This window comes from Arctopsyche grandis, chromosome 9 (assembly GCF_051622035.1).
Source record: "Arctopsyche grandis isolate Sample6627 chromosome 9, ASM5162203v2, whole genome shotgun sequence".
NCBI classification, from domain to species: domain Eukaryota; kingdom Metazoa; phylum Arthropoda; class Insecta; order Trichoptera; family Hydropsychidae; genus Arctopsyche; species Arctopsyche grandis.
The window spans coordinates 27,948,123-27,964,884 of record NC_135363.1 but is presented as its reverse complement, the minus strand read 5'-3'; the positions used below and the strand labels follow the sequence as shown (position 1 = coordinate 27,964,884).

General features: G+C 33.7%; 1 protein-coding gene across 1 annotated transcript in view; it reads left to right on the top strand.

Moving 5' to 3' along the window:
- Positions 1–16,762, top strand: part of LOC143916687 (protein Wnt-5b-like) — a 64,745-nt gene that overhangs the window by 22,192 nt on the left and 25,791 nt on the right. Inside the window, exons 3-4 of the mRNA XM_077437884.1 lie at positions 4,145–4,256; positions 9,826–9,928. Of these exons, the coding sequence (XP_077294010.1) occupies positions 4,145–4,256; positions 9,826–9,928 (215 nt within the window). The remainder of the gene's footprint in view (positions 1–4,144; positions 4,257–9,825; positions 9,929–16,762) is intronic.

Here is a 16,762-nt window from a genome sequence, read left to right as displayed (position 1 = left end):
TTCTCTTTTGTACATTTTTATATACTATTTTAATTTTGCTCAGTGTTAACAAAGAATGGGATTTATGGATTTTATTTTTAATTTTTACACTTTTGTTATTTTTTTTTTCTCTCTGAATGAGGTATTATTTTCCTTTTGTTACTTTTTTTTATTATTTTATTTTACCATGTTTTCTGCTTTTGCTTTTTTCCTTTATTTACAGTATACTTGTTTTTATATCATGTTTTTATATCTTTTTCAAATGTAGGCCATTGTGGCGCATTAGGTTCTTCCTGTAATGCCACAATGGTCCAAAACTATTAAATAAATAAATAATAATATGTAAATTAAACTAAATTAAACATCTTTATTTAGCTGTCACTTTGACACTTGGTTATAATATAACACGTTGTCCAGTTCACGCATTCGGCAAAGAATTTACGAAATCCGTGAACTGGGCAACGTGCTTGCATTTTTCACGCATTCGGCAATTCTCTTGCCGAATGCTTGTAATAGACAATTTCATGGATTCGGTGTAACATATACACCATAATAAGCACAAAACTCAAAAACGCGTTTAAAATTATTATTTTCTCTTTAAAATCAAATCCATCGCATTCAAGATTATTTTTAAGAGCTTTTTATTCAAAACAATACACATACATACGAGTATGTGTAGGAATTAGAAAAAAATATTTATTTATATAAGTTTAAGTTCAATCATTGTGGCATTACAGAAGTCCCTGATGCGCTACAATGCTCACAAAAATACTATAATAGTAGAAAAAGTAAACATATCAGGGAACTTAGTAGGGAATGTCTTGCATTTACAGCCAATAGCAATATACATATAAGAACCAGCCGCAAATACAGAACCCAAATGGAAGAGAGAAGATTACAATTCCAATCATATATCACACCCAATTATTAAAATAATGATAAGCGGAGGCTACCAGACAAATAGATTAAAATGTCATATTCAGGTTGAGTTGTAAAATATCACATTCAGGCACAGCAGCAACGATTTCATTAAGAATTCGGATAGCTCTTGGAATAGCAGCCATCCAACCATCAAATGATGATGTCTACCACGCTATTCAATATTGAATTCCAATTGGTAATGTAAAATGTTCTGCTAATTGGGATAGCATATTATATTCGTTTATATAATGATGGCGATGGCCTCGTTAAACCATCTTTTTGTGAATACATATAATAAGCTTGCAAAAATCGAATCACGCAAGTGCATATGTAACACACTTGAGCGTATTTTGAACAGAAAAATAATTCGCATGTGCATATTTAACCTTATGGACTTCAAACATGGTCGTCCACCAGGAGCATATCACTCTAACAATAGCAAGAGGTGAACTCTAATATCCTCATTTGTATTATTGCACACGGGGAAAATGTAGCCTTTAACTTGCTACGAAGCCGTAATCTAAGCTAGTCTTTATAACCTTGTGAATAAAGCCCAAAATGGCTATCGCGTTTCGAAACAGTACCGTCGAAAATCGCAAGTACGACTGCGCAAGGGTGAAAGACATAATCAATACTATAGGGCGGCGCCAAAATGCTTATACATATATCCATCTCATTCTATCATAGAATCCCGCTTTCGAATGATAAAATGGCTTAAATCAACCACACACATTTTTAGTGTGTAAATAATTAGAATCGAAAATATATTATCACGAGTCGTCGTTTTGATCAGATCGATTGACGTTTTGCAAGGCTTCGCTCAAGCTGTGGTTGTGGGTTAGTTGTTAATTTTGCTGTGATTGGATTTATGCCATTATGCCGATTTGATAGAATTGTGAAGGTGATGATAATAAGTTTAGAGTGAGTTTCATAGCGAAACGCGAACAATACTCGTGGTTAATTTACGGTGACGAACGCTCTGATAAGGTTTGATAACAGATACCAGGCGCATATTTTCAATCTTTGATTTCGTGTTCGCTCCAGTTAACCGTTTGTTATGTTTTGTTTTGTTTGGGTATGTTTTAACTTTTAGCTTTTGAACCTGTATTGTGTATTGCAATTAAAATCGTTTATAAAAACACCTTGATTTTAAAATACATACATGCATACGAAGAGTAGACCGGGGATAAAAGTTCATTTTGACTTTGGGATTTTTTTCTTATTTAACTATTACATTTACAATACAACAGAGTAGTCATAGTATAAATCATATATTTAGGAAATTAAATGGCCAGTATTTTAATCAATTTCGGTAAGTATATAAATTATTTTTCGGCTAGTAATTTATTAACAAAATGGACAACAATGGCAGTATAAAAATCTGACGTTCATTCTCCATAACAAATAGCAATGCTGTTAGATGGAATTGTCTATCAATATCGTATCAACCTTGTAATGATACCAACCACAAAATAATACTGGCCATTCGTCAAAATAAAACTTACCATTTAACATTAATACTGACCATTTAATATACATAAATACTGACCTTTTATTATTCACCCTAACCACTTGTATACTGAACGATGGATACTGGCCTTTAATATAAATACTGACCATTTAATTTACTAAATATTGACCTTTCATATTTAAATACTGACATAAATAGACTAAAATACCTACCAGTAAAATACAAGCCTAAGTTTATTTATTTATATCCTACGATTCATACAATAAGAAATAATAGAGCTTAAATCAAGATTGATAAATTGTTATCAACAAACCATACCCGGGGGCAGTTGTAACAGAGGCAGGGGACAATTGTAACAAACTGTTATAATAGACAATTTGGAGCCTAGTTTATGTACATATACGTATTACTAATATGTACATATAACATTAAAATTTTCATTGACATCAATTATGATGAAAACGACATAAGAACAACACCAATTTGAAGATTTTTTATATGCATTATATATTTGTTTCTGTTTTTTGTTATTTTTTTTTAAGTTTCTTTGTCTCAGAGCTACTCAACAATTTTATTTTCTTTCATCAAATTCAGGCTGTGTAGCACCCTTCTCTGGCGTGTCTGTATATATTATATTACAGTTTTAAATTTTATCTCCAATTTTTACTGTTTAATCTAGGTGGTACTTTTAGAAATGGTCTGATAATTACCTATGAAAATGTGTAACTGGATGTGTTCTTCAGTAATTTCATTGTGTGGAGCTTCTGTTTGTGGTGGAACTTCTGTTTCACCATAGTAACAGACTGTTACAATTGTCCCCAAACTCACAAATTCTGACCCGTGTAATATAGTATTCTGTAATATAAACTGTATTAAAATTCCCACCCGAAAAATAAAAGCCAAACTTTAGTTTGGATGTCCAAAAAGCGATATACTGGCGTTTATTTTACAAGGTTTCAGCTGCCAGACTACTAATTGACAGGTTAAAACTTATTTAGCGGTCATTTTACACTCACTTTCAACTTTATTTTTATTTTATTTTATTTAAAAAGGCTCACCAACAATGTACATACATTACACAATATATCCTTTACATGTTTATGATACTATATTTATATACTTCGTGGGTATACGCACATATACATATGTATATACATATCACGAGCTGAATGAACGAAATATCACGACTGTTATTATTGACTCCTGTTACGTTTGTCCCCGGCTAACCTACATAAGTGAAATTCTTACAGGTTGGCCTTGAATAATTCTTATGTACAATGTTTGATCATAGATGTCGTGTATAATCAAAAATGGGTGTAACCCGTGTAAATAAATAAATAAATAACATAAAATTTCTACACACTGAACTGATAAAATGTGCCGCATCTGAAATTTTTATATAATCGAACATATTTTTTTAATAATACATACGTATAGCCGGTGACCGGAAAAATGCACTCGAAATAGTTGCACTCTCGTGACATCCAAACTTTCAAAGATGTTCACGGAGAACTAACGCAATAGAATTTCACGAAAAAAGCGTCAAGGGGTATTTGTATGTTATCCGAGGGTGCTAACATTTTTGTGTGGAATTCTATTGCGTAAGTTCTTTTTGAGTGCCTTTGAAAATTATGACTATTCAGTGCAATTTAGTGCATCTTTCCGGGAACCCGTATAACCATATTATAGTTAATATTGATTTCTTTCCCGTCCAAATTCACAACGAATTAGTATATAAAATAACTGCTGGCTTATGCTTTGTGTGTTTTTCAGATTTTCCGAAAGTTTCGTCGACAGCAGGGAGCGTGAAATAAGAAGTAAGAAGGGAAGTAAGAGATACGCTCGCGCTTTGATGAACAGACACAACAACGAAGCTGGAAGAAGGGTATGTATTTCATCATAAAGTATACCATTGTTATTTTTATTGAATTATATCGGTTTGTATTGTAATATTTTATTAAGCAAGGGGTCGTGTGAGGGATTACAGGGGTCGTTATCTTCACATAATGACATCCAATAGATGGCGGGGGGTAGTTTGTAGTATAGTATATTGTAGTAAAGTCATTGAACTTCATACTCGTACTTGTATACTCATGAAGTTTTCAACCTAGAAGGCCACACTCTCCAATACAACGCGTCATGGGCTCGACTCGGTACTACTAGCACACACATTTAACTCCGGTAAATTAAATTTCGCATTGAACATTGCGGTTTTTATATACATATATACATACATACATAGGTATGTGGAAACTATTAGAGTTTATAGCACGCGGCGCAAGCAATCGACAAAGTTCTGATGGGATACGTAGCTCCGAATGCCAATTGTGCCGTAAGATATTTCACCGTACACTGCCGTCGCTTGTTTAACAGCCGCTGTTAAGTCCCCCTTAATTGGCAATTAGTCCGATATTGAACAATATAATAGGAGGACGAGTCCAAAACTTTCCCCATATCGAATATCGTCTTTGGAAGCCGACGTTGCAGCTGCAAAACCGTTTCACGTCCATGTCCTGCTGTTCAGAACTCCAGTTTCAAACTTAAAACGGCACTTGAAGATTTTATTTTTCAAAATTCCAACTAAAGGACTTTGTACAATTTAATGGAACATTCAGTTGCATCCAAATCGTCTTTCGGTGCTGTCAAAAAGACGTCGCAATTATGTAGATACATATGTAGGTATAGTATTGAGGTCTTGGGATGTCCGGCAAAAATATAAACGAGATCAATCATATTATTTTAATTCGATCCGATTTCTATTTTGTGGAACATAAAAGGTAATCCGGAAATGGACTTTCGCGATTTGACATTGGATGCATACGTGTTTTTCAACTTTCTGCTTGTGCGGCGAGTTTTTCTTCTGATACTGATATTGAGATTAAATGATGCAGAATTGGTGTTGGTACAATTAGGCTAAAATCTAACTATAATATAGTTATGTAGATCATGTTATTCTCACAAATTTCTTGAATAAAGTGTAGCAGCATTTGAAAGGACCAGATTGGCAAACGTTGTATTCCAAATACGGAAGATACATTTTTAAAAGAGGATAGTCAAAAGTGAAGAAAACTTAAACGAATTTATAACTGAAAACTTAAATTGAGACAAATAATTGATGAGCATGAAGATCAGAGCTTCCAAATATTGATTTTTTTAGTCAAACATTTGATCCTAGAGTTACAGGCTCGAGCTCAACTACTACTATTATAATATAATACAAGAATCGATGTTATCCATCTCAAGTCCTTCTCATTCCAACCAGTTAATTAGAGTGATCGCTCAACACTCAACAGGTTCGCGAAGGTCTCCACCCCGTCTCTGGATTTGAAGGACCAGGTGCCTGGTGGTTAATTGGAAGTCTACGGGCATCTTCTTTGGTCTTTGGCACCAGCGTTAATCGCTTCTGTCAATCACGAGTGGACTTGTCGGTAGAGCGCATACTCCACACAACACCACTTCCATTGAATGAATATTCAGCGACTTTCACTCATTAGGCTGTTCTAATCTATGATTGTCAATGCCTCACACAATACCAACCCAAATTAGACAGTGAGTAGAAGTACCAGGTTCCATATATTATGTTTGGATGCAATCAATTACACTGGACGATACGAAGCTAAGCATATGTATAGTAAATATAATTGGCTAATAATGATTAATAAGTACAACCCAATAAGCATAAATGTAATGTTGACATTGAAACTATTATGTATCAAACATGATATCTTAAAAACTCATTAGGTTTTAGGTCTTATTTTACAGTATAGCCAAATCGGGTCTACGTGACGAGACAGAATGTTAAATGACAGAAAACGCAAATATCGGAAGACAAAGATCGAAAATCGAGAGATCTTAAGTCGAAAGATCAAAAAAAAAACAGTGCATGGTAAACGGTACACACTCACGTACATACTCACTTAATTTGCGCGAGCAGAATACAACAGGAACAAGAGGAAGAGGCTTTTCCTCCCGTATTAATGTACGCGCGCAGAATACGGGAGGAAAAGCATGTTCCTCTTGTTCCTGTTGTACCCTGTTCGCGTAAATTAAGTGAGTATGTACGTGAGTATATTCCGTTTACCATGCACCATTTTTTTTTTATCTTTCGACTTAAGATCTTTCGATTTTCGAACTTTGGCTTCCGATATTTGCGTTTTCTGTAATTTAACATTCTGTCTCATCACGGAGACCGGGCCAAATCAATGCCTCAATAGTGTAATTTTCCGATATATTTTATTTTAATGTAGTATTTTGATCAAAATGATTATTAAATCTATAGTTTGAAGTATTTTATTTAAACTCGCATACTTAACGATAAACTAACGTACGTAATTAATTATTTAGATGAGTCATTACTTGAAAAATATTGTTTTCGCTTCAATTTTTTTTTACCTCGCTATCCACTTACATATATGACATTTTTCTTATCTTGAAACATTACCATAGATTGTGTCTTCATAACAGAATTTTTAATTTCCTTGTTTAAGTCCGTTTTAAATTAACTATGGGCTTTTAAATATTGCGAAACGCAAGAATTGCAATTCTATTACACGACTACTTTACAGCGACCAGCAGCGCTTCTGAAACTTTTTATTTGCACAATTGCGATATGCGTTCGCTCAATTAATGCACCTCGAAAACAAGTGCATCCACTTTTAGACAAGTATATGTGTGTCTGTGTGTGTATACATACTTTAAGATTGCACTCTATAATGATTGATTTAAGACGCGACGAGCGAAACTCGCTTTAAATAACCGTTAAAGTTAATTAAGGAGAGTTATAGCCGCGATGTAATTAACACCGTGGTATTTACGAGCCGGACGGAGTCTGGATCTGGACCCAGAGTACGACTCAGAGTACGACGATATGGAGTCGATTTTACGACGGTATTTCGAAATATAAAAGGGACCAAGCAAGCCAATCGTGATGGCACGCAACGTCTTTCGTTCATATTTTAATGGATCTCCTCTCAAAGTGGCGTATTTATCTTTTCGTGTATATACATATATAGTCAGATTTGAAAGCGTGAAATTATAACGAAACAATATCACATGCACTTGTCAGGAAGAATTGCGAATCTGAATTGAGATTATCCTCGATTCACCGTGTAAGCGGATTGACAATGAGTGGACAAAGTAGTGACTACTCGTAGTGACAAAGTAGTTATTGTGAAGATCTAATTATAGCACCTCAAATTAATGATAGACAATTTGGCGATTTGTCTAGCAATTAATTCGAATAGTGGCAAACTAGTAGGTAGTAGGAAGCAGGTCTTTCAATTTGTTATTAAATAATGTTGATAATTTTCGATTATAACGTATTACACACATGTCATACATATCATAGTATCATACTTACAAAATTCAATATTAAGTTTTAGATGAATTGAGGTATAAATAGACACCTCAAAAAGTCTTCAATGAATATGTTTGTATTATACTGAATATCTTTGCATTATATTGAATATCGATGACTGCCAATTTATTCTCTAATGGTACTCAAAGACGAAGGAATTTTCTTAACAATTAGTTGCGCAATTTATTGTAACAATAAACTAGTAGGTAGTAAGTAGAGGTAGGACTGGAAGCGTGCTTTTTCCAGGAAACAGGGCAAATTACAAAGCTAGAGAGCATAAAAAAAAGTTCATCATAAAAATGAACAAAGCACGGCGAACAATGAACAATGAACTGCGCAAAGTTGGTCCGCTCTTAAGTAGTAATGCTTCAAAATATTTAAGTTCAAAATTAAGTTTTCCTATTATATATTAAGACCAAAGACATTTTGTTGATAACACTGAGATACAAAAAAATCACAATGTTTACTCACTGGAGCGGAGACTCAATATTTACGAAGTTTGAATCATTGAATACAAATATTACAATGATTGTTGCTTTCTTATCGTTTGTGAGGTATAACCTTTTAAAAAATACGCAATTTTTACGGATTTTGCAAGGTTTAATTCAAATTGCAGTTTTTCTGTGCCACAAGTGAGTATTGGAATCAATAGTCAGATGTTTTTTCTATTGATTGTTATTTTTTGTTCCTTTAAAATACTTATAATGAATTATCTAGCGAATTTCAAAAGGCAAAAGTATATATTTTTTTATTCTCGAACAATCATTTCACAATGCATTTATTGAACCAGTTCTATAGTTCACTACGTTTACAAAGTTTGGTTTTCAATCGCAATATTTTTTTATTTTATCTGAGCGTTAAAAAATCATTTACCGCTCGAATTAATACGTTTAGATAAAAAATAATCCTTACAAACTTGGTAAAATGAAACATGAGTGAAATAGGCAAAATACGAAAAAAGTATATTTTTGACTTTTAAAATTCGCTAGATAATTCATTACAAGTATTTTAAAGCAATAAAAAATCACAATCAATAGAAAAGAATCGGACTACTGATTCCAATACTCACTTTTAGCCAGCAGTTTGGCTTAATGGTAGCGTATATGTTTAGCACCATGCGATCACTGGTTCGATCCGCCAAAACTGCTGGTTAGATTTGGGGGTTTTGTGACTCCAAATCGATCGTTTCTCTATCAGAGTTTGTCAATTTTATCTGATCATTGTTGAAACGGTTCCTCAAAATGGAAAATAAATCCTTCCCTATTGTCACAAAAAATCTTATGTATTATTGTGTATAATTTGTAAAAATCATACACAAAATCTAAATCTATAGACGTCTCAACAATCATCTGTATTTATTCTGTGCATAAATTCTAAAATCCATAGATGTCTCAATGGATTAATTCTGTACTTAATTAATTCTTAAAATTAAATCCATGGTCTGTAAAATAAAAATGTCTGGCCGTACACTTTATGTATGGTTTCGAATTATGTAATGATTGTGTATTGAAAATGTATATAATTTCTTGATGTGTACAGTACACTCGTCGCATTGGAGCGATCTGTAATGACTAGAGGTAGGATAGTCACAGTGCTATCCATTGTTCGGCAAACCTTTAACAATGCATTTACAACCTTTGAACAATACACGGCCCCCTCAGGCTCCGATGACTAGTAATGACAAGTGTACTTTGATTGATTGAATAAAAAAATGAATAAAAACTATGTAAATACTAGAATTTGAATTAAAGAATTAAAGAAGAATTGCTCATTTTGTAAACGCTCATATCTCATTAACGAGAAGAAAACAATAAAAACCATGGTCATATTCGAATTCAGTGGGCTAATTTTAGTAATGATTGAATAGTCTCCGTTCCATTGTTTGTTTATTTTTTGTTGCTCTGTGTAATTATTTGCTCAATTTTAATTTGTAAGATTTGAAGTGCAATACAAATAAGTAAAGAACTGATCGCGTATTTGGGGAGATCATTTTACTCCTTGTTTCCTGAATAATCATTAAGATTAATCAGTGCCAGCTAATACCAACATATGTTTTTCATATCAATTCGATTCGTTATTTATATATTGTTTTTTGCAGGCTGTAATCAAGAAATCACGAGTAACTTGCAAATGTCATGGAGTATCAGGATCTTGCAGTCTCGTCACGTGTTGGCAACAGCTCGCTCCACTCAGAGAAATAGGTGAGTTTTATTGTAGATGAAGTTTGTGTGAATACTGAATTAAGAGGGAGAAAGTCGTGTGTTGGTCTCGCTTTTAAAGATAATGATCTTTGACTCGGAGAACAATGCGTGAAATAATAATTATGCAAACGAAACGAAAAAAATGAATTTTTCATAGAATACGTTTAGTGTCACACCGTATTATGTCAAATTATCATACGTAGAGGTGCACACAACAATTCGTAAGTTCCCAAAGTGTACTTTGCATTACTATATCGTATATATTTTTTGTATTAATTTTGATATTGCGATAAGCTACCGCGTTGTATGTACGTGTAATATATTATATCTGGTTGTTTAATGGCTTTCAATGAATCTTTTTTTTTTTTGGTGTTTCGTATAGTAATAATAATTAGTCATATTTTTTATCGGTATAGCAGGTGTACGCCATGCGAATATATAGGTATGATTCATTTACGTGCTATGAAATTTTATTTTATATCTTTTTTTTTGGTGAGATTTTCTAGTTCTTTGGAATGCTTGGAATGTTTGTGCACTTCAAATCAATTGAACATTTTACTTTTGCTTTTTTGTAGATAAATTTTCTAAATAAAGTTTTAAATTAAATTACAGTTTTAAAATTAATTATTCATAATCTTTTTTTTTCACATTAAAAATACGTACATGCGGATAAAAAATGGACTACAAGTGCAAATCACCATCATAAAATTACTAACGTTAATTAATTTAAACTGTACTTTTACCGACAATTTATCTTAATTAATGCATCTCTCTAATTTTTCGTGTGTTAAAGAACACGAAAATGATAAATATTGAATGTGAATTTTTCTTATTCAAATTCGCAACGGATAGAAACATATAAAGCATATTTTAAAAATTTAAAAAAATTGTCTATTGAGCATCAATTTCGGCATTTTCTCACTAGTTTCTCAAGATATTCCTTCCTAAACTCTTCCGATCGTTTTTAAACTTTGCCATTTTGCCAGGCTTGGCTGCCGATAGAGATTTCAATTATTTTCGCTAAGTAGATAGTGCATTATAATTGTAATAAACATGTTTAAAAATTCGAAATTTTAGGAGTCGGTGACAGCTAACCCATTGCCATTACCCTGTAACCTTATTTGTTTGACTTTCCCACTCGTTTTGTCAGATTTTAATTGTTTAACACCTACATATAACTTTATCTATTTCTCACTATATCTTATAAAATTTGCATTATAGGCTCTAATCATACTGTTCGACAAGAAAAATGGTTCAGAGACGAGATATGACTTTTCTTATAGATCTACATATGCCCAGTAAACACGAATCTGGTAATAAAAATGTTGATTGGCTCGAGATTCGGAGATATATGTGTTTTTTAAATCGCGCGATTTTTCTATATCTTGGTGTTGTTCGGTCGATGTCTCAAAATCTGTCAATTTCCTGTTCAAAATGAATATTGGAATCTATAGTCGGGTATTTTATCTTTCATTTGTAGTACTTTTCAGATTTCAAATCTCTCTAAGTAGTCGTCCAGTTATTTTATATTGAGTGTTTTTTTTATTGAAACATGTTTATTGGGATAGCGTTCTGGCCACACCATTTTTATATACTCGGAAAAATACTTTTCAATCGAGGTCAGCTCATGGGATCGAACCCATGAGCTGACTAATCATACTGTTCGACAAGAAAAATGGTTCAGAGACGAGATATGACTTTTCTTATAGATCTATGCCCAGTAAACACGAATCTGGTAATAAAAATGTTGATTGGCTCGAGATATATGTGTTTTTTAAATCGCACGATTTTTCTATATCTTGGTGTTGTTCGGTCGATGTCTCAAAATCTGTCAATTTCCTGTTCAAAATGAATATTGGAATCTATAGTCGGGTATTTTATCTTTCATTTGTAGTACTTTTCAGCTTTCAAATCTCTCAAAGTAGTCGTCCAGTTATTTTATATTGAGTGTTTATTTATTGAAACATGTTTATTGGGATAGCGTTCTGGCCACACCATTTTTATATACTCGGAAAAATACTTTTCAATCGAGGTCAGCTCATGGGATCGAACCCGGCGCCTCTAGACGCTAAGCAGAAGCTTAACGAGCGAGCTATGCTGCTAGCTAATTGGCCAGGAAGGCACATTGGGGCTACCTGTAAGGCCTTCCTGGTATATACAATGTAAAATACAAATAAAATAAATAACATTATTGAAATATTTAAATATAGAGACTTTCAACATCACTTTTGTATGAAGTTTAATGGATTTGTTTCACCTCAACCTGAAGAGAGCTGCGTCTTTCTATGTATCACAACACAGACCACATCATTGACCACACGGAAAATAAAAATACACAATCGCGAGCCCCAGTTGAAGGTGCCACGGGGCAGACGGACACGCCATAAATATATTACATTCGGGGTCGGTTTGTTTTATTGCCGTCCCATTGTTCGTGAGCAAATTACCGGCACTGAACGCCACACCTGACGCGACGGTTATAAAGGCGCCGCCGCAGGGCGCTGATGAAGACGTGAGCTCATTGTGATGCTGGAGCCAAGATAACCGACATCCGAACAAACCTAAATACCCACCGAATTGACACTATCCTTCCAAGAGCCCTAAACCCAATTGATATTTCATATTATGTATCGATTAAGTTCATACCTACCTACTACATTAAAAAATATCTAAGATAAGTCATGATCGGGATGTATTATATTGCACATATGTACATATGTATAATATACTACGACTATTATCTTTCCCCAATTACATACTATATACTGTGCCGACACCTTGTCATTATCTAACCAAGTCGTGTTTAATATGCCGTGTATCATTTAATACATGTGTTACTCAGATATATGATGCGTATACACTGTTGGTCAAAATTTCGGTAGTGTAAGTTACACTGTTTCAATATTTACTTTATTATTATTACATGTTATACCAGGAAGGCCTTACAGGTAAAACTCAATGCGCCTTCATGGCCAATTACAAACAATGCAGCATTTTTAATTACACAAGTCGCTGAATTTTTAATTACAAGACAGTGAAAATTCACAAATTAACGAGACATCTATGAATTGTACATACATTTTATTGTATATTAATCATAGTCAAATAGTGGTGATATAGTAGGTAGGAAGGTTTTTAGCCAATTTTAATCGGGAACTGTTTCAACAATGAAATTAGAGAAATTGGCAAACTCTGATAGGAAACGATCAAACTCAATTTATGAAAACAAAATACCAACTTTGATAAACTGGAAGTGGGACTTTTCCTCTTACAAAAGTCACATATGTTGTGACCACTTTTTCTACACTATTGACTTAGAGTTGACAAGGTTTTATATCAAATTCGTAAACTGGAAATAGTAATTTTTTTTAAACAATATTTTTATTTTGATCTTTTAAATTATCTTCTTAATATTTTATGTTTATAATTTTTTTTTTAATACTATTAAGGATAATGAGTTCTCATATGAGTATTTTATATTTGGAAAGATTACAGTTTTGGTATCAGATAGTCTTTATAAAAAATAATAATTGTTACTTAAGAGGGCTGGACACCAGCGCCTTGTCCATACAAACGTATTACACTTCTCCCTTTCTCAATTATGGCACTAGAGAAATTATTTTTTAATATGCTATGGATATCCACCATTGGGATGCATCTATCGTTTTATTTTTTTGATTAGTTATTTTTTATAGGATGCTATTTTTTACACCCACGAAAAGAGTCCAGCGTGGTTATTTAACGGTCGATTTAAAAAAAAAATACGCGTATAGTTGCACAGAAAATATCTTTCTCATACCGATGATGAAATTTTTTTAAAAATTGGTCCAGTTTTGGAGGAGAAAATAGGAGAATACGAAACCTCGATTTTGTCGATTTAAAATACGTATTATCTGGTCGAAGCGAAACTGTCGCATTCACTCAATATATATATTGTCACATTCACTCAATATATATATCGAAGAAAGGAACGGCAACAAAATTAAGGTTTCGGGTGTACAGCCCTCCTAATGATAATAAAATGCTTTTTTCTTAGAAAAAAATCATCAAAAACAATTGGTTGTCAAGGCATTATTTTTGACCATTGTGGCGCATTAGGAATTCCTGTAATACCACAATGATCCAAACTTTTAAAAAATAAATAAATAAACTAACAAGCAATTTTTATAGTTCTTAAAAAATTCCGAGTCAGTTTTCCAATAATATAGTGGATTTAATTTCAGGATATCATAATCCCTATTAAAGTTTTACGTTATATATACTAGCATTAAAAGATGATAATACTGTTGCGTAGGGGTGGGTGGAGGATCCAAGTAAAAGGCCAACAGTCGTATCACAGCATTTATTGATGATTAAGGAGATACACGCACTGGCAGTGCTAAGTCCAGAATGACATGATATCGCCTAAGTATCGCCTTATAAGGGATATATCTCTCAGGACATCTTCGACGTCTAATTTGTTTACCTATCAGGACATCTTCGATATGTCTTCCCACGACATTCCCACGACACGGTACAGGTCAATTCTGCGAAAGGACCAATACCAGCCAACTCGGTCGCCATTGTTTAGCCTACATGCACTTAGCTTGTCGCTAATCCTTAAAACCACTTACACCGGTCACACGGTCTCTCAGGACGCTACCCGGCCTAATCCGATCGCAATTATTCGGCGGCTCTTTTTAGTATACGTAAAAATACTATAAATACTTGAATAATCACTAGATCAGTAGCTATTACAAAAAAACATTGTAAGATGTATTGTGAAAATAATTTATGGAAACTAAAAATCATTTAAAAATCAAAAAAATTGTCAGCTGTTATGACACAAAGCGCAATTGACTATCATTGTTATTATTTAATTGAGTATACGGGTCAATTGAATGTACACATTTACCCTGATGTAAACAACACAAAAATCATAGAAAACATGAGTGCTATAAAACTTTTGACCGACAGTGTAGGTTGTTATTATTAAGTACCTACCCGATTCATTCCACAATCTGGACCCGTGAAAGAAATGACTCAACGAAAATAATGAGATATGAAAAAAAAGAAATAAGAATTGCGGTGGGGAGGCGTTTTAATTTATTCCCTCATTGTTCTGTCAGATATCATAACTTAATTACGCGCGTGGGATGATCAAAAGGACTTTCGAAATTTGTGTCCTTTTGTAAGTCTGTAATTTTCTCTCACCATAGGCGACTAGACTAGGCTAGACTAACAGTTAATTTAAATACGATATTCCCACGAATTTCTCGTAATAATGAACTATAAATGGTTTGATTGATATTGTATGAATCACATATGTACATGCATACATATGTACATATAGCATAGCGTAACTCACTGAAAGAATCATTGTTTACCAGTGGAGAGGTCGTGGGTTCAAGTTCAAGATCTTGGTGGCTATTAAAAACACTAAAAAGAACTTTCCGATGTATATAGCTTAATTATTGTAACGAGTCCAATAAATCTTATAAATATGCTACCTACATATATAATCTGTAATAATGTATATCTCGCAAATTTGCTGTATATCAAAAAATGTGAATTGTTCATAGATTTTTATATTCTTTGTGCTATTATTTTTGAAACTGTTAGTAATTACATATGTACAAAAAATAATCTTACCATGTGTCGACTAGGGGTTATTCCTGTCACGGAACATTTGATAGTGCATTTGGGGGTTAACAATGGAGACCCCCGAATTGGCCTAACGGAACTCAGGAAGTGGCCGGTTGAATTCTCAGAACCTGAGAGAGTGAGACTTACTTAAAACTGTACGTGCAATAGATACATAAACGGATCGGGGAAGCTGTGGTGAGCAACTTGTCCTTTATAAGGAGGTAAGCCATATCAGCAGTGGCGTAGTCGGGCCAGGTCACCGCCCTGGTACATTGATATAACGATTGTTTTTCGAGTACAATTAAAAATATTTTTGCTTATACATACATAGTTCATATAAAATTTGACATACCGAATATTGTGGGCAGACTCTCGTTTTAACATTTGGTGACTACAACCGTATCCGAACCGAAAGTAATCCGAGCATATTCAAAACTTAAAATTGTAAATATATTATATTACTAGCTGAACCCGGCATGTGTTGCAATGCCAGAATGAGTTCCCATTCCCATTGCGTTCCCGTTCCCATTCCCGTTCCCGCTCCCGTTTCAAGTGATGGTTGGAGCTTTACTAATGTCTCTTCAACGCCGTGTCGTCATAAACCAACTGGTAAAGTTGTTACCAACGAACAAATTTCCTCGACTACACAATGGCGCTTCAATCTTTCGCGTCGGTCAAATCGTAATTACGAATATTACTATCAAGAGGTATTTTCCCGTTTTTTTTACACAGTCATCTTCCCGGACATGCATACAACAAATCCTGAAAGTTCTATCGTAATCAGTTCAGTGGTTTAGGAGCCTATTCGAGGCACACACAGACATTCATTTTTATATATACATATATAGATTACAAATATTAAAAATTATGAAATTTGTATTATAGAATAATATTAATAAATATTATGGAAGATTTATAAAATATTGTTGCGTAGGGGTGGGTGGAGGATCCTAGTAAAAGACCAAAGTCATTTCGCAGCATTTATTGATGATTAAGGAGATACACGCACTGGCAGTGCTCAGTCCAGAATGACCTGATATCGCCTAAGTATCACCTTATAAGGGATAGATCTCTCAGGACATCTTCGACGTCTAATTTGTTTACCTATTGTTATGGTCACGTACGGATATGTCCTCCCACGGCATTCGGTCCCACGGTACAGGTCAATTCTGTGAAGGGACCAATAACAGCTAACTCGGTCGCCATTGT